Below are 24,007 nucleotides of genomic sequence, written 5' to 3'. Positions count from 1 at the left end.
AACTGGTAATATTTTGTAATGGCTCATTGAGAATTAATACACATTGAGAAAAAAGTGTATGAATCATAAATTCCAGTTTAGAGAAAGATGAGACATATTAAGCTAAATTGGAAAGTTTCCACTATTTTCAATATGAGCCCATAATTTCCAAGGTCTTTATGTAACTTTGCAAATGTCCATGAAACTGATTTCTACTCATAAACAAGTATACTTGGATATCATCCTACACATGTACCATTAACAACATTACACAACTCTGGCATGACAAAAAAAGCGTGCCAGTATAAAGCTGTCTTGAAATTTTCCACAAATTCCTAAAAATAAGAAATATTTGATATCTGGTGATATCATATGAAGTTTGTGTTTAACAAATGGTATACATCTTTCTCCACCTTATTCATACAACTGTTTTACCTTATGCAAACCACCCTGAAAGTATGAGATTTATCTTGCAAATTTGTAGGTTGTCATTTATGCTAATACCATACAAAATGTTGTCCTTGTTAATCAGTAATTGTGTGAAGGTTTCTATATTAAATCATGACTTAAATGATGCTATAGAATTATTTTTTTTATTGATTTATGATAATACAAAAAAAATCCAATGACATCAGTGTCACTATCACAATTCATAAAGATCTACTGTGTTTAACTGTTACAGTCCAAATAAGATACAGCACTTTGTAATGTTATTGCCTCACTTTAGGTATCATCAATATCCCTGTATTTTAGAGGAGCTTCCTGGCAAGTCATCATCATGGCTTGATGAACTCTGAAAAGTAACAACAAACTTTATTACTAAATGTATCCACAAAACTCAACATAACCATAAAAATTAACATAGGTTGTCATAATGGCTTGATAAACTCTGAAATGGTACAACATACTTAAATTGAATTTTTCATGTTGGGGCCTTTTATAGCCGACTATACGGTAAGGGGTTTTCTCATTGTTGAAGGCCGTATGTTGCCTATAATTGCTTACATCCACTTCAATTGAACTTTGGTGGATAGTGGTCTCATTGGCAATCATACCACGTCTCCTTATTTTTATATAGTCAGCTAAAAAAGTTAACTACAGGATAAATTCTGGAAGCCTTTTAAGTACCAGGCACTATCATGACACTGAAACAAGAATAATCAATCTAATCTATAAAAGTCATAGTGACTAAGCGATGGTTAACAGTTAGACTATTATTTTGAAAAGTACTAAATCATTACAATATATGCACAAAACTCACTCAACATGACCTTAAAACTTAGGCGTCAATGTGGAAGCCTTCCAACATCTTTTTTGAAAATTAGAAAATCTTCCCTGATGAACTTTCTAATGTAATTCACTAGTCCATTGATATGACCTTATGATGGCCTCTAGATTTCTAATTTTGAAGCAAATTTATTCAAAATCTGCTTTAATACACATTGAGAAAAAAGTGTATGAATCATAAATTCCAGTTCAGAGAAAGATGAGACATATTAAGCTATATTGGAAAGTTTTCAATATGAGCCCATAATTTTCAAGGTCTTTATGTAACTTTTCAAATGTCCATGAAACTGATTTCTACTGATAAACAAGTATACTTGGTTATCATTCTACTCAAATGTACCATTAACAACATTACACAACTCTGGCATGACAAAAAAAAAGCTTACTTTGGTTACATATGTGTTACCTTTTGCACAAATTGAGGATTTACTGCTATTTCTCTATCCATTTCTTTCAACTTTTCATCTAACTGGATACATTTTTGCATCTGTCAAAAAAATAAAGGATAAATTTAGCTAGATTTTTTTTAGAGTATAATTGGAGACATCTTGGGTTAAATTGGCACATAAAACTCACAATTATTGTTAAATGGATGATTGCGTAGTATATATTTTCCTTAAAATATTGAATATTATAAAATTTCTTAGAAAGTATTATTTATCCACTCAATACTGTTTGTTGAGACCTTTGCAAACCTTTCCGGTACTAAAATGAAAAACTTTTTCCTTTGAACTAAACAGTTTAATTTTATGCATAAGTCTTCGTCTTCCTTTTCTGCAACCTTCAAAGTTTTCATTAAAATCTGATAATGAATAGATTGTTACCTCTTTGTCTAATTGCTGTAACATTGCTGCACTTTTGTATTGTTCAGGGTTGTCATGAAAACGAACCATTCCATCTTTTTGATTTATCGTGGCATATATTTCTCCATCTTCAATCTAAAGAGTCAACAAAAAAAAAATTGTAACATATGTATAGAAGCATTATTAGATGATTACATTATTAGAATTCTTACTGTAATTTTTACTCTTAGAAAGGAACATTTTCATACCCATCCATAAAATCTGATAAAAATGAAAGACAAAACCTAACAAGCATTTGTATTTTATAACATTTATTTGTGATGCAATATTGTAACTTCGAACTTCTCTAATTTTTATGCTATTTTCACTTTTCCTGAGCGGTGTGAGAAAAATATTTCTCCTCACTAGTGAAATATCTGTTCTCAGCAAATGATTGGTCGAAATTTAATTATGACGCTTAAATTCTTGATTTCTTCTGAAACTCCTATTGTGACGTCATGGAAAAAGGTGACCATGCCTGATGACATCACATAGAAAGAACACAACTTTCTGCAAATCTTCGTAAAGGAAGGATAAAAATCATTAGAGAAACAGATTCCACCACTATAACTCGTGTAAAGCCTCGTGCTTTGAATATTAAAATTTAACTGTCTCGAGTGGAGAAATATCGTAACACACTTGTTGCAGTGATGGAATCTATATTTCTCAAATATTCATAATCAAATCCAACTAGACGTATTTTGGTTATTTGTTTTACTGTCTCATTGACTCGCATCTTCTTCTATTCATGACCTTGCCTTTTCATTACTGTAAAAAGAGAAATTGTTGCTAATTTTGTAGTCATGATTTTATAAAAAAATCACTAAATACCAGTATCCCTTTTTGTAAATTTGATCTTAAAGGACTACCAAAATGACAGACAAGAAAAAAGCGAAAAATAAATTCCGCGAAAAAATAACCACAGTAATACGTTAAGCAAAATAAAATGCATTATAACAAATTCCTTACAAACAATATTGGTAGTTTGTGTAATGCTAATTTCAACAATATACTATGGATACCAATTCTTGTGGATTTTGAGGGTAATGATTGATTGATTTTTGGTTGCTTTCAAACTTCCAGTAGCAAATATTTCATGCATGTTAAGGACGATTGAGGGTAATGGTTTACCCACCAATTTAATCATTCAAGGAAGTACATATTTTCTTTAAGCATGTATGCTGACTTTGGCAAACAAAGAAATCAAATATGCACGAAAATAACATGTTTCCTCATCCACAAAAATTGGTGACCACGAAAAATAAATGAATTCACAGTAAACAATCAACATAAAAAGATGCTCTTGAATGGTATAATTTCCTAATTCTGCTATAATGACATACATATATAATGACTCACCATATGTAAAACATATTTCTCTGCCTCCTTAGGACCAGATAACTGTACCCTACTAGCCATGTCAGACAGGGATAGAGTCAAGAATGTCTGAAATATACATACAACTGATTTTAAAAATACATTATGAGAAGTTTTCGGCTGTAAGTGTAGCTACAACTTTTATTCTAATTTTAGTATTGAAATTACAAATATGTTATAACAACAAGAGTGCACACGCTGAAATGTCTCGCCTTCTTTACTAATCATTGATATTATGTTGATAGTCTTAAATATAAAGCTTTCTTACAACTGTCACATAAACTTAACATTAACCAAGAAAACTAAACATTGACCAATGAACCATGGAAATGAGGTCAAGGTCAGATGAACCATGCCAGGCAGGCATGTACAGCTAACAATTCTTCCATACAACAAATATAGTTGACCTTTTGCTTATAGTTTAAGAAAAACAGACCAAAACACAAAAACTTAACACTGAGCAATGAACTGTGAAAATGAGGTCAAGGTAAAATAAAAACTGCGCGACGGACATAAAGACCATAAAATATTTCCATACACCAAATATAGTTGACCTATTGCATATAGTATTAGAAAAAAAGACCAAAACTCAAAATCTTAACTTTGACCACTGAACCATGAAAATGAGGTCAAGGTCAAATGACACCTGCCAGCTAGACATGTACACCTTACAATCATTCCATACACCAAATATAGTTGACCTATTGCTTAAAGTGTAAGAAAAACAGACCAAAACACAAAAACGTAACATAAGCAATGAACCATGAAAATGAGGTCAAGGTCAAATAAAATCTGCCAGACTGACATGTACATCATTAAATATTTCCATACACCAAATATAGTTGACCTACTGCATACAGTATTAGGAAAACAGACCAAAACACAAAAACTTAACATTTAACAATGAACCTTGAAAATGAGGTCAAGGTCAAATAAAACATGCCAGACTGACATGTACATCGTAAAATATTTCCATACACTAAATATAGTTGACCTACTGCATACAGTATTAGAAAAACAAACCAAAACACAAAAACTTAACATTGAGCAATGAACCGTGAAAATGAGGTCAAGGTCAAATAAAACTTGCCAGACTGACATGAACATCGTACAATATTTCCATACACCAAATACAGTTGACCTATTGCATACAGTATTAGAAAAACAGACCAAAACACAAAAACTAAACTATGACCACTGAACCATGAAAATGAGGTCAAGGTCAGATGACACCTGCCAGTTAGACATGTACCCCTTACTATCATTACATACACCAAATATAGTAGACCTATTGCTTATAGTATCTCAGATATGGACTTGACCACGAAAACTTAACCTTGTTCACTGATCCATGAAATGAGGTCGAGGTCAAGTGAAAACTATCTGACGGGCATGAGGACCTTGCAAGGTACGCACATACCAAATACAGTTATCCTATTACTTATAATAAGAGAGAATTTAACATTCCAAAAAATCTGAACTTTTTTTTCAAGTAGTCGCTGAACCATGAAAATGAGGTCAAGGACATTGGACATGTGACTGACAGAAACTTCGTAACATGAGGCATCTATATACAAAGTATGAATCATCCAGGTCTTCCATCTTCTAAAATATAAAGCTTTTAAGAAGTTAGCTAACGCCGCCGCCGCCGCCAGATCACTATCCCTATGTCGAGCTTTCTGTGACAAAAGTCGCAGGCTCGAAAAAAATGGTTTTGAAAATCGAGGACTTTCACACTAGAAATACAGAAATCTATTTTAAAGTTGAACACCTTTTTTTATCCATTGAACAGTCTTCAAAGTAGAGCATGCATTCAAATGAACAGTGATTTAATACCATCTACCATAATCAGTCTCAAATGTATTAATAACAATAACCTTTGTAAGTCTCTGTATATTTTTCTTGTATAATGATGTAAGACACTGCTTTACTAGTCCCATGTTACTGTCCTGTTAAAATAAAACATCAGAGATTAAAAATAATAAGCCTTTTATAATGGTATATCGGTATAATATCTGATAAAAGCTTCTTTACATGCAGATGAAATTATGTTTGCTTGTTACCCCTAAGAAAAGAAAAAATCAATAAGTCTGCACAAATCTTGGAAAAACACATCTCCAATAAGAAATTCTTTAAGTTTTGTTCCAGTCTAACATGAACTGTAGTAAATTTTACATAAAGAAATCCCCATTATATTAAAAACACCAAGTTTTGTTAAGAGTTTTTCATAAATCAATCTTATAAAAAATGAAATATATCATACACAACTGCATATTTCAATGCAAACTGTTGGAGCTTTAGAGGTTGTTTAAATCACAAGTTTTGCGAAAGACACATTTGAGGGAATATGAGATCGTGTATATTTGTTGAACTGGCAGCAATTTAAGCACAAATTAAAGTACTCTACAAATACAAATTGTAAGTTTAATTATTTCTTACAAGGAAATGATGAAACAATGAATTAAGACCCCTCAAAAGTTCAAACATTTCTACAACTACAATAATTGATACCAAGGAAACTAAATGATATCACAGTAAATTATATGTTTTTTTATACCATTGTTAGTTAGGCACTGAAATGCAAGAATTTTACTAACCCGATTAAATGTTTCCTGATGTTTAGAAACAGTGTTCCGTAAATCTGATGGATTATTTGTTGTATAAGAAGCAGCAAGATCATGATATGGCTGACATAATGGCTGTAAAACAGAAAAAAATAATTGAGGTTTTCACTTTGTAATTTAAATTAGATATCTGACATATATATTTTCCAACTTGTTTGCTATGCCACATGTCTGTAGTGGTGTTTTAGATTTCATTGAATGTAATCTTTGTATAACTTGTAAATCATATGGTCAGGAATTTCAATACCACAAATATTCTGATATTGTACAATGTCATGATTTTCTTGGACTGTTTATTCAGTCTTAACACTAAACTGTTGGATGTCTAAAGATTGATATTTTAAGCTGGTAAAATATGGTTTATCATTTATTTGTAATTTGCTTTGAACTAGTTTTCAGTATCTGTAAGTACTCTTAGAACAGAACTTTGTGTCTTTCGTCTTTTTGTTAGTTGATTTTTGTGCTTCATATCAATCTGATGAATCAAACCCTTTCCAACTATTTTTTACAGTGTGTTTTTTGTTCTGATGTTACACCAATGTCCCAGGTTACAGTGGGATTGAGCGCTTGTAAACATGTTTCACCTGCAACTTCTATATGTACCTATCCCAAGTCAGAAGCCTGTAACTCAGTGGTTGTCCATTATATTTGTTAATTGTTTATTGTTTTATCATAAATCAGGCCTTTGGTTTTCTCATTTAAATTGTTCTACATTTTGACATGTCAAGGTGTTTTATATCTTACTAATCTGTATGGGTTTTACTCATTGTTGAAGGCTATTCTGTGACCTACAGTTGCTTACATCCACATCATTTGGTATCTGTTGAACAAATGTCTCATTGACAATCATACCACATCTCCATATTTTTATGTCAGTAGTAGCAGAACTGGAGCAAAAATTGACAATATACTGAGTATTTTAGGATTTAAGTTCAATAACTCTAAAACAAATGTGTAAAATTTCATTGAATTCAAAAGCATACTACAGGGGAACTCTTGCTTACAATTTCATGGGCTTTTGAAAGTTTTTTCTACCAACTCTTGAACAAGTTCCTGAAATGGTTTTCTATGTCATACTGATTGAAGTGCTATTTTGAATTCTCTTTAACAGTATATTTAATTGCTTCACACCTTTCTATACTGATAATGGTATAAGGAAGAAAGTCAAGGGCCTATAAAATTAATTTTACCCAACACATGGATATGTGCATGTTTTGAAGGGAGACAGTCAGGTGGCTGTCAATGAGTTTTCTTTTGATTGTCCATTTTCTAAATTATAAGTTCATTTCTATCTGTTAAAACATTTCCACAATTTTGTTTCCTGTGACCACTTTTATAGTTTTATTGGGTGTGAATGCCAGGTAAATGTTAAGTAATATAACTGATTTTTCAAATGTAAATTACAGTTTCTAAGAGAAAAATAAATTCAATGTACCGTATTTGATGAACTTGAAAAGTTTCACTTTATAACACTTACCTTAATGTATCTAGCAACAACAGGTGATGTATATTTTGGTAAATTTGGTACCTGAAAGATGATTAAAGAACCTTTAGTGAGCAAACTCACATACCTAATGTGCTCCATATAAAGGGGAAAAGCTTATAATGACCTTCTAGCATTGTTTTTTTTTGTGTTTACTTTAATGTATGATTCTTTTCTATGATTTCAGACAGTATTATGGTCTTATACAAATCCATTTCTATTTACTACCACCTTGGTCTTTTACCAAATGACTTCAAAATCAATAGGGACCTTCCTCTCATTATATGTGACCACAAATACAAATTAAAGTTCAATCCCATAAATTGTATTTGATTAAGCATTCTGAAACCCCTTTTCTGCACCTTTTTATGTCTATTTTTAGTAACTTGATCTTGATCTTAGACATAGTAACCCCAAATCGATACAGATTTTCCTCTCATTATGTGAGACCACACAATTCCAAGTAAAAGTTCAATCCCATATGTTGTATTTGATATAACATCCTTAAAACCACTTTTCTGCATAAATTACAGGGCTTTTTTGTAACTTTGACCTTGACCTTAGACAAAATGACCTCAAAATTAATACCAGGTAGTGGACCTTCCTATTACTATATGTGACAATGAATTTAAGTAAAGTTGAAATGCCATATGTAGTATTAAAATAACATCTGCAAATGAAAATAACTGACCGACTAACTGACTGGCAGATGAGATAAAAACTAGATCACTCCTTATACACTGTTTTTCAAACAATGAATGATTAAATATTGCTGAATTCAACTTATAGAATACCTAATTTAATGTGGACCTTTGTAACTAAACATGATGAATCAACTGGATCTTAACACAAAACATTTCATTGTGAAATGAGGGTCATGTGACCAAATTTCAATATGTATCTTTGTAACTTAACGTGAGCACCACCTGACAAAAGATAATTACTTGTAGTTGCTAAGATCTGGACTTTTTTCACAAAAATTCTTACGAGTAAAAACACTCGTAAGTCATGATCATTTCAGTATAACTTATGATCAATTTTAGTCGTAAGATTTTTTGTGAAAAGAGCTCCTGGACCTTAACACAAAGCTTTACCAAAACGTTTCATGTTTTGACCTAATTTTAGTGTGAACCTTTGTAACTAAACATAATGCATCAATTAACAAAATAATCTTTCCTTTATGGTTAATAGTTGCTCAGATGGAGACCATTACAAAAAAAGATTTTTGTGAAAAGAGCTCCTGGACCTTAACACATAGCTTTACCAAAACGTTTCATGTTTTGACCTAATTTTAGTGTGAACCTTTGTAACTAAACATGATGCATCAATTAACAAAAATTCTTTCCTTTATGGTTAATAGTTGCTCAGATGGAGACCATTACAAAAAACTAAACTGGGAAGGACCAAAGAACAAACAAACAAAATATTTATCCGATGCCTAATTTGCAGGGTGAGGTGATGAAAATTCTTCAAAAAAGGATACAATATGGTATGTCACTCTTGCTTTTTTTCAAGTCAACTTAACTGTCAGAAAACTTTTTTCAGCGCAACATCTCAATTGTAATTTTCATTTTGAACAAAATTCTGTGGAATATCTTATAATTAAATCTAGATCAACTTACTTAAATTATTATATAAACCTTATATACTAGATTTATTAATCTATATATAGGTATGTTACAAAAAATTGTTATTTTTTATTGTTACTTTTTAACTTACTTTTCCATGGACTATAAGTGCTACCAAAATATACTTTTTATAAGCCTCTAACATCACATGACTAACTGCCATACTTGGTGTTGTAATGGCCTGCAAATAAAGAAATATATTTTAACTTCTACTAACATCATGCATCTTTTATTACAAAGACCATTTTTTGGTATTCCTAGCATGTTCTTCAGTAAGTTATGTACATGTGAAACTCCAGTCCAGAGGTGTTAATCTCCATATTGCTTTTGGTCTTCCTCTGAAATTGTCAAGCTCAACCTAAATTTTGGGCGAAAAGTTAACTATGATTCTATAAACTAACTATGACATTGAGAAAATTACAAAATGAAAAAGTTGACGTAACACATATGCATGTTTCATAAACACAATGATGTATGCATTTGATGATCTTTCAGACAGTCTACCGTTAAAGAACAATATTCAAATCAGACAATTTAGCTAAATATGGTGAACAACTTAATAAAAGTGTTCACAGATATTCTGCATGCAACAAGATTTCAGAAAGAAATATATATGATATTGAAAGAGATATGTAGTTAAGTCTATCTTTTCTTAAATGGGCATTACCTACAAATTTGGCAAAAAAATAAAATACAATTTTTTTTGTTGCAAACATTTATAAAAGTGGAATAAAGAAATAATTTTTAGCTATAAGCAGTCAGTTTGGTTCAATTTCATCAAAATAAACTAAAAAACAACACTGATGTATTATTGATTTGCAAGTCAATATTTAAACTCATTTTAATCCATATTCATGCAACCTTGAGTTTGACGTTTTTGCACATGTATTTAGCATGTGGTGGTCAGCATGTTCATTCATTAAAAAGAAAAGTATGTCAAAATGAAAGTGAAACAAGGGAGACATTAGGAATAACCATTTCATTGACTGATCTGGCCAACAAAAAAAATTTTTTATACAGGTAAAGCAATGTTTTACATATATTTTTAACCTGCAAAATTTTGATTGCACACGCTGACTATTTATATTTATGTTTATGTCAGGTTATATGATTATCTGCAGTCTTCGGAGGTCATCTCGATAGATAGTTAGATGGTGTCTGGTCTAAAATAAGAACAAAATGGTGATAAATTATAGGGAGGCCATGTATTGTTGATTGTTTCTATTGGACTTTTTGTACTTTAGATCTACATTTTAGTATGTTATAAATAAAATATGAGAATTTGGGTCAAATCGATGAACATGAATTGACAACTGATGCCCCTGTAAGTTCATTAAATTGCTAAAACTTGAAAAGAGGTGGTCAAGTTATACCTTAATTAACAACCAAATTTTTTCTCCACAACAGAACTTGACTATCATAAAAGACATTTTGCAAACATTTTATAGATTTGTTCAAGTTATACTTCAATTTTTTTTACATGTGAATCAAGGATCCGGAAATTTTTTCACACAATTTCTATCATTTTGAAATGATTTAAAAGTTGGGGCCCCTTTTTTCAAACTGTCGAAATTATCCACACCAGATTCATAGCATCAACAAACTTGTGCTGACTGTTTCATCACATTTACTTCATGAATTTTCTTACTGTTTTTCTAAAAATGTTCAAGAACAGTTAATGGAATGCAACAGTTTAAATTAAAATGATTTTAATGACTCAAAATTGTAAGTTTCTCAGTCATCGCTAATGTTTCTTTCGATTTTGAAGAAGAAATTAAAACTGGAGGTCTCACGACAATACTAAAGTAGGAGTAATTCCGGATTCATTTCCGGGATTCGTTCTCACAGGGTTTTTAATTTTATTACCTTTAAAAGTGTTTGAATATAACAGATAATAGATCGTTCTTCTAATTTAGTATGAAATCATTTTTCATTTTACGATTAAGTGTCTAATCTAGTGATGACAATTTCACACATGCATATTACACAGTAAATAAAGCACATGTTTGACTCGTGAAAAATTACTTTTTTTCGACGTAAATTTAATCAAGTTTTAATTCTAAATCAGAATTGTCGATTGTCTTTGCTGTAAAGTAATTAAATAATGAAAAGGGTTGTCATTGAATTTTAATTTCTTTATAATATTAGTTCTGAGCTTGTGATCAGTCAGGCGTGAATTAAAAACACAAGTAAAAAGTGATTAGCGATCATTAGCTAATATTTCCCGGAGGCATTAATATGGTTATTAGGAGGGCCCTCTGGATTATCATACTATACTGGAGTTGCAGTTTTATAACAGGAAAGTGATTACAAAACAAAAACAAGTGCAAAATGGTGAAAGCCGATGGCCGATCTCAATGAAATGACCGAAATTAGTTCTGTAAGAAAAATAAATTTGTCCTAAATCCCAATCTGCCGTTTAGGACAAATAGCTTTCAGTTTAGGACATGACTGGCAAATATGACCGTTTCCAGAACCCTTGATGTGAATCTTATTTTTATATATATATTTAGTTATTTAGTTTTGCAGTGCTTAATTTAACACCATCCAAAATAAAATTGTTGCAGAAAATGGACACACAGACAGAATTAAAGACTTATTTCAAGATCAATATACATCTTTGAACATGAAATCTAACATTCAAATAAATATCTTACAATTTCATAGAAGTACAATGCTCTATCATTGTTTTTCAGTGCAGTGTAGATCATTCCTCCATAGTAGTAATACAATAATAAATCTTTAGCATCAAAATGGCCACCCTGAAATAAAATCATACCCTTTCATTAACATTTAAGTACTGTAAATTCAGAAATTTTTGGGTGAATTTTTTATTGACATTGTTGAACAATGGACACAAATAAAAGATTTATCATTGTGATTTTAGGAAATGTATTATTTTATTTTTACGAAACCTATAACGTCACAATTTTCACAATGATAAAAACAGAGCAAAAATTCCAGAATTTGTAGTTTGACATTTAATAGATTATCTTATTGACAGCAGTGATATAACACCATTTTATAAAAAATGTAAATTGAGTATCTTTCTAACAATTTTAGCTACAAAAAAAACAACAGTTAGTTCTTTCTTATCTTTGACTTGCATTTTTTGTTAACAGTTACTATATTTTACAGTAAATTTCAGTTGAAGACAAAACCTTATTTGTTTTACCTCTTTACTTATTTCATTGATTTCCACATCCAGGAATGGTATTGCAGAGGTCATGTTCTTTGACAGTAAACATAACTTAAATATAGATAAAAACACATAATTATAAAGTATGATGCTGTTTTCCTATGTCAAAAAAAAAATAATCTGACAAACGTAAAACATAATTAATTGGTTTTGTCAAATTGAATATGTTTACCTAACCAGTTACTAGGATAATATTTCAACTGATTAACCAATTAACAGGTATTGAAATTGATCTTCAAAGACCTTGTCTACAGTACTTTATGAAATCATGTTTATATGACATGATGTATTAAAGTTTATCATGGATTCATATTATAAGGATCTTTGAGCTTTCTTGATGCTGTTCCAATTTTTCTTTTTGGCTTTTTGTCACTGTATGACGTTTCAACTTTATAGTGTATCTAGATAGCATCTTAAATAATTGAGCTACTATCAACCAAAGTTTTGAAATTCATTTTCCTTCAACAATTTAAACAGGTAAATAATCAAATACTATCATATCTATTATGGCTGCTGTAATAAGTCTCGAATTGAGAAGATGATCGTCAAGATCTCAGCAATTGACAAAATCTGATGTCTGGTGTTTCAAGTAACTTTGTTTTTGAACTATTTTGTTAAATAGCCAGAAAACAAGAATATGTACCCCATTTTATTCATTTTCTGAAAGCTTACTGGAAGGTCATTTTTATTCAAGCATGACCATTTCTCTATTCATTCTCTAATTACCTGACACAGATCTGCATGAATTGATGTTAACTGGGCTGGAAATAACTGAATCTTATCAATGGCATTCTCTAATTACCTGACACAGATCTGCATGAATTGATGTTAACTGGGCTGGAAATAACTGAATCTTATCAATGGCATTCTCTAATTACCTGACACAGAACTGCATGGATTGATGTTAACTGGGCTGGAAATAACTGAATCTTATCAATGACATTCACTAATTACCTGACACAGATCTGCATGGATTGATGTTAACTGGGCTGGCAATAACTGAATCTTATCAATGGCATTCACTAATAGTTTGATACCTCTCATTGGCTGCAATACAAAAATGTACATATCTTTATAATCTTAATAAATAAAACAAAAACTATCGTTCTGATTTTTTTAACAATAATAATGTGTTTAAATATAGGACACCATGCCATGCTTGTACTACATGTATCACATTTGCATGTTCAGTGAACTACAATTCTAGGTAAAAATCCTAATGTGGCATATATTCATAAAAGTTAACACCATTATGAACTGGTGCTCTAAGTTTCATGTAGATGTGGTAACAACTTCAAGGTAAACTATCTTAAACCAAAGCATTAATCTGATACTGGTTAGACAACAGGAAAACATAATGCCTCACTTCTATTGTAGATGGGCCATAAAGCTATATTCTACCATATCTTAATTGCAATTTATAGATATTACAATATAACAAGCATTCTGAGAGTATTGCATGGCAATACATAGTCCCCTACCGGTTAAAAATTCATTGTATTGGAACAAAATGCTAACTTGTCTTCAAGCATGACCAAAAAAATGCGGAAAACAGATTACTGTATTGCGGGTTGTTTTCACAGGGTGTTTATTTTCGCTTATTTTGGCGGGTAAGAGGAAATCGCAAAATTAAATTCCGCAATAATTTATGCATACGTTCGGTTCTTTCTAATAGCTAAAGCGTTTTATAAACTATCTATTTTTCCCATTCGTCGAATCAATAATGGTTTATGTTAATTTAACCAACATAAATGCGAAAGGCCATTGTTCCCAGGCTGTCAGGTGTTAATTAGTTAATTGGTTACATAATAAAATAATTAATAATATTAGTAGAGTGTAAGGTACTCTGTCAGGATTTTTATCCTTATTAATTAGTGTCAAATTATATAAGAGTCGCAAGTCACTCATGATAATTTTATGATCTAATTAGTACATCAAAGGTCTGGTCAATTTCGTAACTAATCAACTGTAACATTTACCAGAGGTTTGTACACCTGTGACAAATATCTAAGTACCAGTATTCTATTGATTAACTGTATCAAAATATAATCAATAAATATAAAGACGTCATGCAGGTAAAACAATCATTTAACCATAACAACAGATACTTTTATTATAGATCAATATGTGACACTTAAATACACTATTATTTATCTTATCTCTCTATCTCTTGTCAATTTTTACAACTTTTTAACTGCAACCATTTCAGTATCCGCCAAAATATTTAATAGGGATTAAAGAATCCGCCAAAATTTTTCGTTTACTTTGTTGCCCCTTAATCGCGAAAATTCTACACCCGCGAAAATAACCCGCTATACGGTATTTGAGTGAATTTTCTAAGTCCAAGGACCATAACTCTCCACAAAATCATCAGACCGAAACAAAATTCGAACTTGATCTATAACTTGTCATGATAAAACTATATATCAAATATCAAATCAATATCTTCAAGCATGACGAAAAAAGTGTGGAAAACTGATTATTTTAGTGAATTTTCTAAGTCCAAGGACCATAACTCTGCACAAAATCATCAGACAGAACAAAATTCGAATTTGATCTGTAAGTTGTCATGATAAAACTATACACCAAATATAAAATCAATATCTTCAAGCATGAAGAAAAAAAGTGTGGAAAACTGATTTTCCAGACTGACGGATGGACAGACAGACAGACAGACGGGGTGCAAACCTAAAGTCCCCTTCGACTTCGTCGGTAAGGGACTAATAACGTTTGCTATTTTTAACAAATGTTAAGTGCTGATACTTCCATATGAGATACCTTTTTTTATGAACTTGCTATGACCATCTTACAACTACATAAGAAGAAAATTTAGCTATCACCATGTTTTCTTTGTGAAATTTATCATCCCACCGTAAAGGTACAATTCTACCAAGTGTGAAGATAGTATGCAAAGGGCAAGCTCTATTGTGCTTTCAAAACATGGTTAAAGTTCTACAATTTTTTTTATTGTATTACATGTTCTCATATCAAATATTCAGTCTATACATTTAAGGTCAATTGATAATATATGCATTAAGTATTTTAATAGAAAAACAATACCTGTTTCTTTTCTACCAAATTTTGTGTAAATCTATGACATAAATCTGCAACTAAAAAGACAAAACAGATTTTAAAAATAATACAGCAATAGGTAAATTATGGTTAATCGGAGACAATTCAACATATAATAAAATGCTTCGCTGGGCGCAGCTTGATACGACCGCAGAGGTCGAACCCTGAACAGTTGGGGCAAGTATGGACACAACATTCAAGCTTGATACAGCTCTGAATTTGGATTGTGATTAAATATTTGACACAGCATAGGTTTCTGACACAGAAAGAATGTGGTCTAAGAACTTGAATTTTTTTAATTTACCTATTATGGTCCAATGTCCAAAATCAAAATACATGGTTAGAATCAGCATATCAAAGAACCCCATACATTCAATTTTTGTTGAAATCAAACAAAGTTTAATTTTGGACCCCAACTTGGACCAACTTGAAAACTGGTCCCATAATCAAAAATCTAAACACATGTTTAGATTCAGCATATCAAAGTACCCGAAGAATTCAATTTTTGTTAAAATCAAACTAAGTTTAATTTTGGACCCTTTGGACCTTAATGTAGACAAATTTAAAAAACGGGACCCTAAATTAAAAATCTAAAAACACAGTTAGATTTGGCATATCAAAGAACCCCAATAATTCAATTTTTGATGAAATCAAACAAAGTTTAATTTTGGACCCTTTTGACCTCAATATGAACCAATTTGATAGCGGGCCCACAAATAAAAAATCTAAATACATGGTAAGATTCAGCATATCAAAGAACCCCATATATTCAATTTTTGTTGAAATCAAACAAAGTTTAATTTTGGACCCCAATTTGGACCATCTTGAAAACTGGGCCAAAAATCTAAAATCTCAATACATGTTTAGATTCAGCATATCAAAGAACCCCATATATTCAATTTTTGTTGAAATCAAACAAAGTTAAATTTTGGACCCCAACTTGGACCAACTTGAAAACTGGTCCCATAATCAAAAATCTAAACACATGTTTAGATTCAGCATATCAAAGAACCCCAAAATTTCAATTTTTGTTAAAATCAAACTAAGTTTAATTTTGGACCCTTTGGACCTTAATGTAGACAAATTTAAAAAACAGGACCCAAAATTAAAAATCTAAATACACGGTTAGATTTGGCATATCAAAGAACCCCAATAATTCAATTTTTGATGAAATCAAACAAAGTTTAATTTTGGACCCTTTTGACCTCAATATGAACCAATTTGATAGCGGGCCCACAAATAAAAAATCTAAATACATGGTAAGATTCAGCATATCAAAGAACCCCATATATTCAATTTTTGTTGAAATCAAACAAAGTTTAATTTTGGACCCCAATTTGGACCAACTTGAAAACTGGGCCAAAAATCTAAAATCTAAATACATGTTTAGATTCAGCATATCAAAGAACCCCATATATTCAATTTTTGTTGAAATCAAACAAAGTTTAATTTTGGACCCCAACTTGGACCAACTTGAAAACTGGGCCCATAATCAAAAATCTAAACACATGTTTAGATTCAGCATATCAAAGAACCCTAAGAATTCAATTTTTGTTAAAATCAAACTAAGTTTAATTTTGGACCCTTTGGACCTTAATGTAGACAAATTTAAAAAAGGGACCCAAAATTAAAAATCTAAATACACGGTTAGATTCGGCATATCAAAGAACCCCAATAATTCAATTTTTGATGAAATCAAACAAAGTTTAATTTTGGACCCTTTGGACCTCAATGTGGACCAATTTAAAAACGGGGCCCAAAATCTAAAAAATTAATACACAGTTAGATTCAGCATATTAAAGAACCCCAAGAATTCAAGAATAAAACCCCATTGAAATTGATCAAGAAATAAGCAATTTATACGAAGTATCTTCTTTTGCACAATACTGTGCAATTGAATATTTCTTGCTATTGCGCAATACTGTACAATTGACAATTTCTTGCTATTGCGCAATATTGTGCTATTGGATATTTCTTGCTATTGCGCAATACTGTTAAATTGAAGATTTCTTGCTATGACGCAATACTGTGCAATTGAAGATTTCTTGCTATTGTGCAATACTGTGCAATTGAAAATTTCTTGCTATTGCACAATACTTATTATATAATAATTTACACATCCTGTTTGGTGTGTATCTCCTACCATATCATTATTATTTGCTTTTAAATATAAATCAGAAATAACCAACTTAAAATGGAAAATTTTAAAAGAAAAAAAAAAGGAAAAAAAGAAAAAAAAAAAAAAAAAAATCCCCCCCCCCCCCAAATTTTTTGAACCCCCTTATGATTCATCACCCCCAAACTCAATCCCAGCCTTCCCTTTGTGGTATGGTACCTTGCAGTACAATTTCAGAGAGATCCATACACTTGAACACAAGTTATTGTCTGGAAACTAGAAAAATGCTTATTTTTGGCCCCTTTTTGGCCCCCAATTCCTAAACGTTTCGGGCAATTACCCCCAAACTCAATTCCAGCTTTCCCTTTGTGATATGTAACCTTGTAGTACAATTTCAGAAATATCCAAACACTTACACACAAGTTATTGTCATGAAACTAGAAAAATGCTTGTTTTTTGCCCCTTTTTTGGCCCCTAATTCCTAAAATTTTGAGGCAATTACCCCCAAAATCAATTACAGCCTTCCCTTTGTGATATGGAACCTTGTGGTACAATGTCAGAGAGATCCATACACTTACACACAAGTTATTGTCTGAAAGTTACAAAAATGCTTATTTTTGGCCCCTTTTTGGCCCCTAATTCCTTAACTGTTGGTACCATAACCCCCAAAATCAATCCCAACCTTCCTTTTGTGGTATTGAACCTTATGGTGAAATTTCATGGAGATCCATTCACTTAAACTAAAGTTAGAGTGCGAAAACCAATGTGTCTTCGGACGACGCCGGACGACGCCGGACGACGACGACGACGACGACGACGACGCCGACGACGACGACGACGACGCCAACGTCATACCAATATACGACCAAAAAATTTTTAATTTTTGCGGTCGTATAAAAATGTTTATCCCAAAAGTAAATAATTTTCAAACTTCATGGATTTTATTTATTAGCTAGGATTCCACAAGTGATCACTTTATAGATATCAGAAAACAAAACAAAAAGTCTGGTGATTTACCTTTTTTACTTTATTACAGTAATTTGGTAATATGAATACTAAATAATTTCAGAAACATGAAAAACAATTTATATGCATCCAATATCTTTTCTATCCCATTAATACATCCCAAAATTATTTTTTGATCTTTGACATCTAATATTTTAAAAGGGATTTGCCTAATTTCATCAAAATATGGGTTATTTTCAGGAAAATTATATTTTAATTAATAGGTATAAACCTCATCCAAAATGAATTTTGCCAGTAAGTAGATCATTCAAAAAATACATTTCCTTCTTCTGGGCAAGGTTTGTGCACTAAATCATTTCTCAACACGTGTGCTTCTTGTGATTAAGATTTAAAGTAATTTCTCCATTTTACTATGTTTGCTGTATCGCCATTTAAAAAATATCTTAAACAATAACTGAAACGTTTTAATGAGGACCATGTGCATTAAATAGGTTCAATATCTTATTTGGCAGGGGCCTCGGTGGCCGAGTGTTCTAAGTAGTTACTACTGTAATCACTAGCCAGTCAACACTGAGGTTGTTAGTTCGAACCCCGCTCGAGCGGGTGCACTCTACTCTAATCTTAATTGACTAGGATTGTCAGTTTTCCTATCGAAGGTCGGTGGTTTTCTCCAGGCACTCCGGATTCCTCCACCAATAAAAACTGGCAGCCAAGAAATAGCCCAAAAGCGGTGCTTAAAAGTGGCGTTAAAACACCAAAAATCAAAATCAAATCTTGTTTGGCAAATTAGAGAAATTATGAAAAACAAATATTAAATGTTTAAGGGCCTATTAGGCCGCTTTATTACTTTCTCCTTTATTGAAAATGAAAACTTGAAACGACAATACATGTAAATACATACCATTATATATGATATACTCAAAAGAAGATAAGACAACACCTTAATAAAGAACATTTTTTGTATAAACTTACAACTGTCAGTGGCATATCTGACATGCTCTCCATTACAATTATTGATGAATTCCTGAGTCTGTATAAATAAAATCTCAAAATCTGGTATATTTGGTAAACTGTACTTCACACATCTGAAACCAGACATCATTGGTATTACATTATGGTAAGCGAAGGGCAATTTGACATAAATTACATCAATAAACAGAAATTAGTAACCTATTTGTAAAAATTACATTTAATTTTTTTGAAATATATTTGTCACATATTTTTAAATACAACTTAAAAGTATGCTTCCCCATTGATATCAGCACTATCTGTGCTGTGAGCCAGCCATTCTGACTTGAATATCCATACATGTAAATTATTACATGAAGTCATTTCTTGGCATATTTTTACTCAAAGCAGTTCTTTAAATGTATTGAAAGGGATATACTTGCACCTTGGTTAAGATGTCTCTTATTGATGTCAAAGACGTATGTTAGTTATATGTCCTTACTTAAGTAGATCTTTATCAAACATAATTTTGGTTTTTTAAATGAAGTATCTTTTTTGTTGTGGGGATGTATAAGTACCCTGCCATGTCCACTCTGGGTTTTTGTTAGATGTATTTCTGCTTTGTTTCCATCTGATGAGTTAAGTCCTTTTCAACTGATTTTTATAAGTTTGTTCTTATTTTTTACTAATACACCACTATCCCAGGTTAGGGGAGGGTTGGTGCCTTCAAACTAGTTGAACCCCGCCACATTCTGTATGTGCCTGTCCCAAGTCAAAAGCCTGTAATTCAGTGGTTGCTGTTTGCTGCTGTATAACATAATTGTTTTTTCGTTCATTATTTTGTACATAAAATCAGGCCGTTAGTTTTCTTGTTTGAATTGTTCTACATTTGTAATTTCGGGGCCTTTTATAGCTGACTATGCGGTATGGGTTTTTCCCATTGTTGAAGGCTGTACAGTGACCTATAGTTGTTAATTTCTGTGTCTTTTGCTTAATTTAGTCTCTTGTGAAGAGCTGTCTCACTGGCAATCATAACATTATTTTTATATACATTCAACATTTTCAAGCAAAATTTAATGAATAGTGGTCTCATTGGCAATCAAACCACATATTCTAATTTCCTAATTTAATACAACTGTTCCCCATTTTGGATTCCTGAAATTGATTAGATTGATGGAAAGGGAAAAGGTATGTGCACAAGTAAAACTGGATCAACCTTAATTTCTTAGTCTATTTTAACAACTGTGGTAAATCAACTTTTAAATCAATGCACAGCCTGTAATAGATTTTAATCAACCTCTTCTACAGGCATAAAATAATGATAATTACTACATTAATTTTTATCATACGTTTAATAAAATGCTTCGCTGAGCGCAGCCTGATACGACGGCAGAGGTTGAACCCTGAACAGTTGGGGCAAATTTGGACACAATATTCAAGCTTGATACTGTCTGAATTTGGATTGTGATCAAGTTTTTGACATAATATAGGTTTCTGACACAAAATAAATGTGGTCAAAGATCTTACAAATCTATTGCGCAATACTGTGCAATTGAAGATTTCTTCTTGAAACTTTTCAAAAATTCGAAATTTGAAAAATTTTGAAAAAAATATGAATCCCTAAAAAAAATCCCCCCCCCCCCCCCAACTTTTTGAAACCCCCCTTGGAGCAGTAACCCCAAAACTCAATCCAAGCATTGCCTTTGTAGTATGGAACCTTGTAGTACAATTTCAGAGAGATCCATACACTTAAACACAAGTTATTGTCTGGAAACTAGAAAAATGCTTGTTTTTGGCCCTTTTTTGGCCCGTAATTTCTACATGTTTTAGGCAATTAACCCCAAACTCAATCCCAGCAATCCCTTTGTGATATGGAACCTTGTGGTACAATGTCAGAGAGATCCATACACTTACACACAAGTTATTGTCTGGAAACTAGAAAAATGCTTGTTTTTGGCCCCTTTTTGGCCCTTAATTCCTAAACTGTTGGCCCCATAACCCCTAAAATGAATCCCAACCTTCTACTTGTGGTATTAAACATTGTGGCACAATTTCAGAGCAATCAAAATACTTATACACAAGTTATTATCCTGAAACTAGAAAAATGCTTGTTTTGGGCCCCTTTTGGACCCCTAAATTCTTAACAGTTGGGACCATCATCCCCAAAATCAATTCCAAACTTCCTTTTGTGGTATTGAACCTTCTTAAAAAATTTCATAGAGATCCATTCACTTAAACTAACGTTATTGTCCGGAAACCAATGTGTCTTTTCGGACGACGACACAGACGACAACGACACAGACAACGACGACATCATACCATTATACGATCCCAAAATTTTTTTTGCGGTCGTATAAAAAGGATATACCCATACATATTTTAAGACTACCTTTCTCACAGTGCTCTTAGATCAAATACTGAATAAAGAATGTAAGTGTTTCCCAGTCTTAATCAATAATCAAACTAAGTACCATAACATGTGTTTTTAACTTAGAGTAAAAGTGTGAAATTTTTTTGTTTGTTTGTTGGCTATTTATAATATACATGTATATCTACAGTGATTAACTGGTTTTCATTTCTATATATACTAGAGTTACTCCCCTTGGAACACACACTATTTTAATACTTGTTTAGTATTAATTGTAGTGAGATTGTTTAAATGTTGTTCTTTGTTGTATCTATGCTATTATTGACTTATGTTCATAACTGAGCTTTCTTTAATAAAATATTTTATATTTCGTATTTCGTATTTGTTATATTGTATGTTTTATCTGTCTTGTGTGATGTCACTGACAGTAAAAATTCCTTAACAAATAACAAAAGTAATCTGAATATGTTTACTTACAATATACCCAAAATTCCTAGAGAATGTTGCTGAATATCTAATGTTGCTAACACATTGTCCAAATGGCTTGCATTTTTGGTTAGGGCATCTGCACTTTTTCCAATGAATTCACACAGCTGCGAAAAATTTCCTACAACAGAAGTAAATTAAATTGATTAAGACTGGGAAACACTGCGTAAAGATCACATCTATGTGTTTTTGTGTGTGAAATGTATTAAATGTTAACTATTTATGATAACTATTAATTGGTATTTACAAATGTACAAAGCTAATTTGGTACTATTGTCATGTGTTTGAAAATCATGATTGCTGTTTTAACTAGCTTTGGTGTAAAGTAAAATACAAGTAGTAAGCTTGGTAGGAGAAAACACAATAAAGATTTTAAATAGAAAACATGAAAGATAACTGTTTTTAATAGCTTGGCCCCTTTGATCTCGTCTGTGTTTGGACAAGTATGATTATACAACAATGCCAAACATGGTAGAGGGTATGGATGTTGGATCCCTCATTTTTGTATTCTTTATATTTCAGCACCCCATCATTCTGTAATTTTTTTGGTCTATTTTTCTCCATTCTTTATTTTTTGGTCCCATTGTTCTGTAGTATTAGTCTACTATTCCCTAATCTGTAAAGACCCTAATGGTATTGGTAATGCACCTAATAAACATGTGCTTTGTAGCCCGATTTTTTTTATTTGTTGTTTATTGTCGTAGCAATGTCATTGTGACTAGAATGTCAATTTATTTTTAGACAATAAAAGTTATTATTTTTATTTTATAGGAATACACTAACTAAAGCATGATTAAAAAATTATTCAAAACATAACCTTTAAAAGTGTGCAAACGTGTATGGGTGGGAACAGACACATGGTGCGAACATGTGGGTTGTGAACTTGAAAGGGGCGAACGTGAATTGGATTTCAATCATTCCATACACCAAATGATTTGTATAAATATTAGTCTGACTAATATTTGACATCATACATGGAGGGCCCATGAACTTGAAAATGAACATTGAGGGCAATAAACCATGCAGTACATCCTGATGGAGGATATTCTTTTTAAATGCATGGCACCTTTTCTAGAGTTCAGGTAAGGATCTACATTTATTGTGACTCATTTTACTGTCAGTCAATCTGACTATACATCAGGATGTATACTAACTACTGACTCAAGAAATTGAATAAGATTGGTCAACTGAATTTTTTTTTATTTAAAGACTATAAAAATGACAAATATCCATTAAAATGATGAGGTTTAAGACAGTAGAGTCAAATGACTATTTTTTTATATATAGCCATAATTTATAGCCAATATAGTGGGTTCAAAAATTTTTATTCCTAGCAAATGTCATGTAGCTGTTAGATTCGTCTACAGTTGATCGAATCACATATTGACTGCTGAAACAAATTATTTTTTCTACCTTGGGAAGATAGGTTCTGTACTGTATTGACATACTGTTCTAAGACTGAGGCCATAGTTTAGATCTGTTATAATTTTTTTTTAGAAAATGTTCAATTGTCGCTTACAACAACAACAGCAAAATATGTCTATTGTTTCTTAAAAACATAATTACTTGTAAATATACATTTGAAATATAAACTCATTTCCGAAGTATTGATCAGCAATATTATTGTTTTCA

At 31.6% G+C, this 24,007-nt stretch overlaps 2 protein-coding genes and 1 long non-coding RNA gene across 3 annotated transcripts in view; 1 reads left to right on the top strand and 2 right to left on the bottom strand.

Moving 5' to 3' along the window:
• The window catches only part of LOC127709190 (transmembrane channel-like protein 5), a 293,058-nt gene that overhangs the window by 212,228 nt on the left and 56,823 nt on the right, over positions 1–24,007 (top strand). The gene's annotated exons all lie outside the window — the stretch shown is intronic.
• On the bottom strand, positions 559–23,894 carry LOC127709191 (COP9 signalosome complex subunit 3-like). Its single transcript, XM_052214592.1, has 15 exons — positions 23,789–23,894; positions 22,367–22,496; positions 19,546–19,658; positions 15,480–15,529; positions 13,374–13,466; positions 12,396–12,470; positions 11,878–11,982; positions 9,312–9,401; positions 7,587–7,637; positions 6,083–6,184; positions 5,363–5,434; positions 3,468–3,554; positions 2,091–2,204; positions 1,673–1,753; positions 559–772 (listed from the first exon to the last, which is right to left on the bottom strand). Exons 1-15 carry the CDS (start codon positions 23,841–23,843, stop codon positions 713–715), a joined length of 1,278 nt encoding a protein of 425 aa, XP_052070552.1. The 5' UTR covers positions 23,844–23,894; the 3' UTR covers positions 559–712.
• LOC127709205 (uncharacterized) lies at positions 15,605–18,509 on the bottom strand. Its single transcript, XR_007985548.1, has 2 exons — positions 16,561–18,509; positions 15,605–16,037 (listed from the first exon to the last, which is right to left on the bottom strand). It is a non-coding gene; the product is annotated as an uncharacterized LOC127709205 (long non-coding RNA).

This window comes from Mytilus californianus, unplaced genomic scaffold (genome assembly GCF_021869535.1).
Source record: "Mytilus californianus isolate M0D057914Y unplaced genomic scaffold, xbMytCali1.0.p SCAF_7, whole genome shotgun sequence".
Taxonomy (NCBI): domain Eukaryota; kingdom Metazoa; phylum Mollusca; class Bivalvia; order Mytilida; family Mytilidae; genus Mytilus; species Mytilus californianus.
Note: the sequence above shows the minus strand (reverse complement) of the source record. Positions and strands in the feature narration are given on the sequence as shown.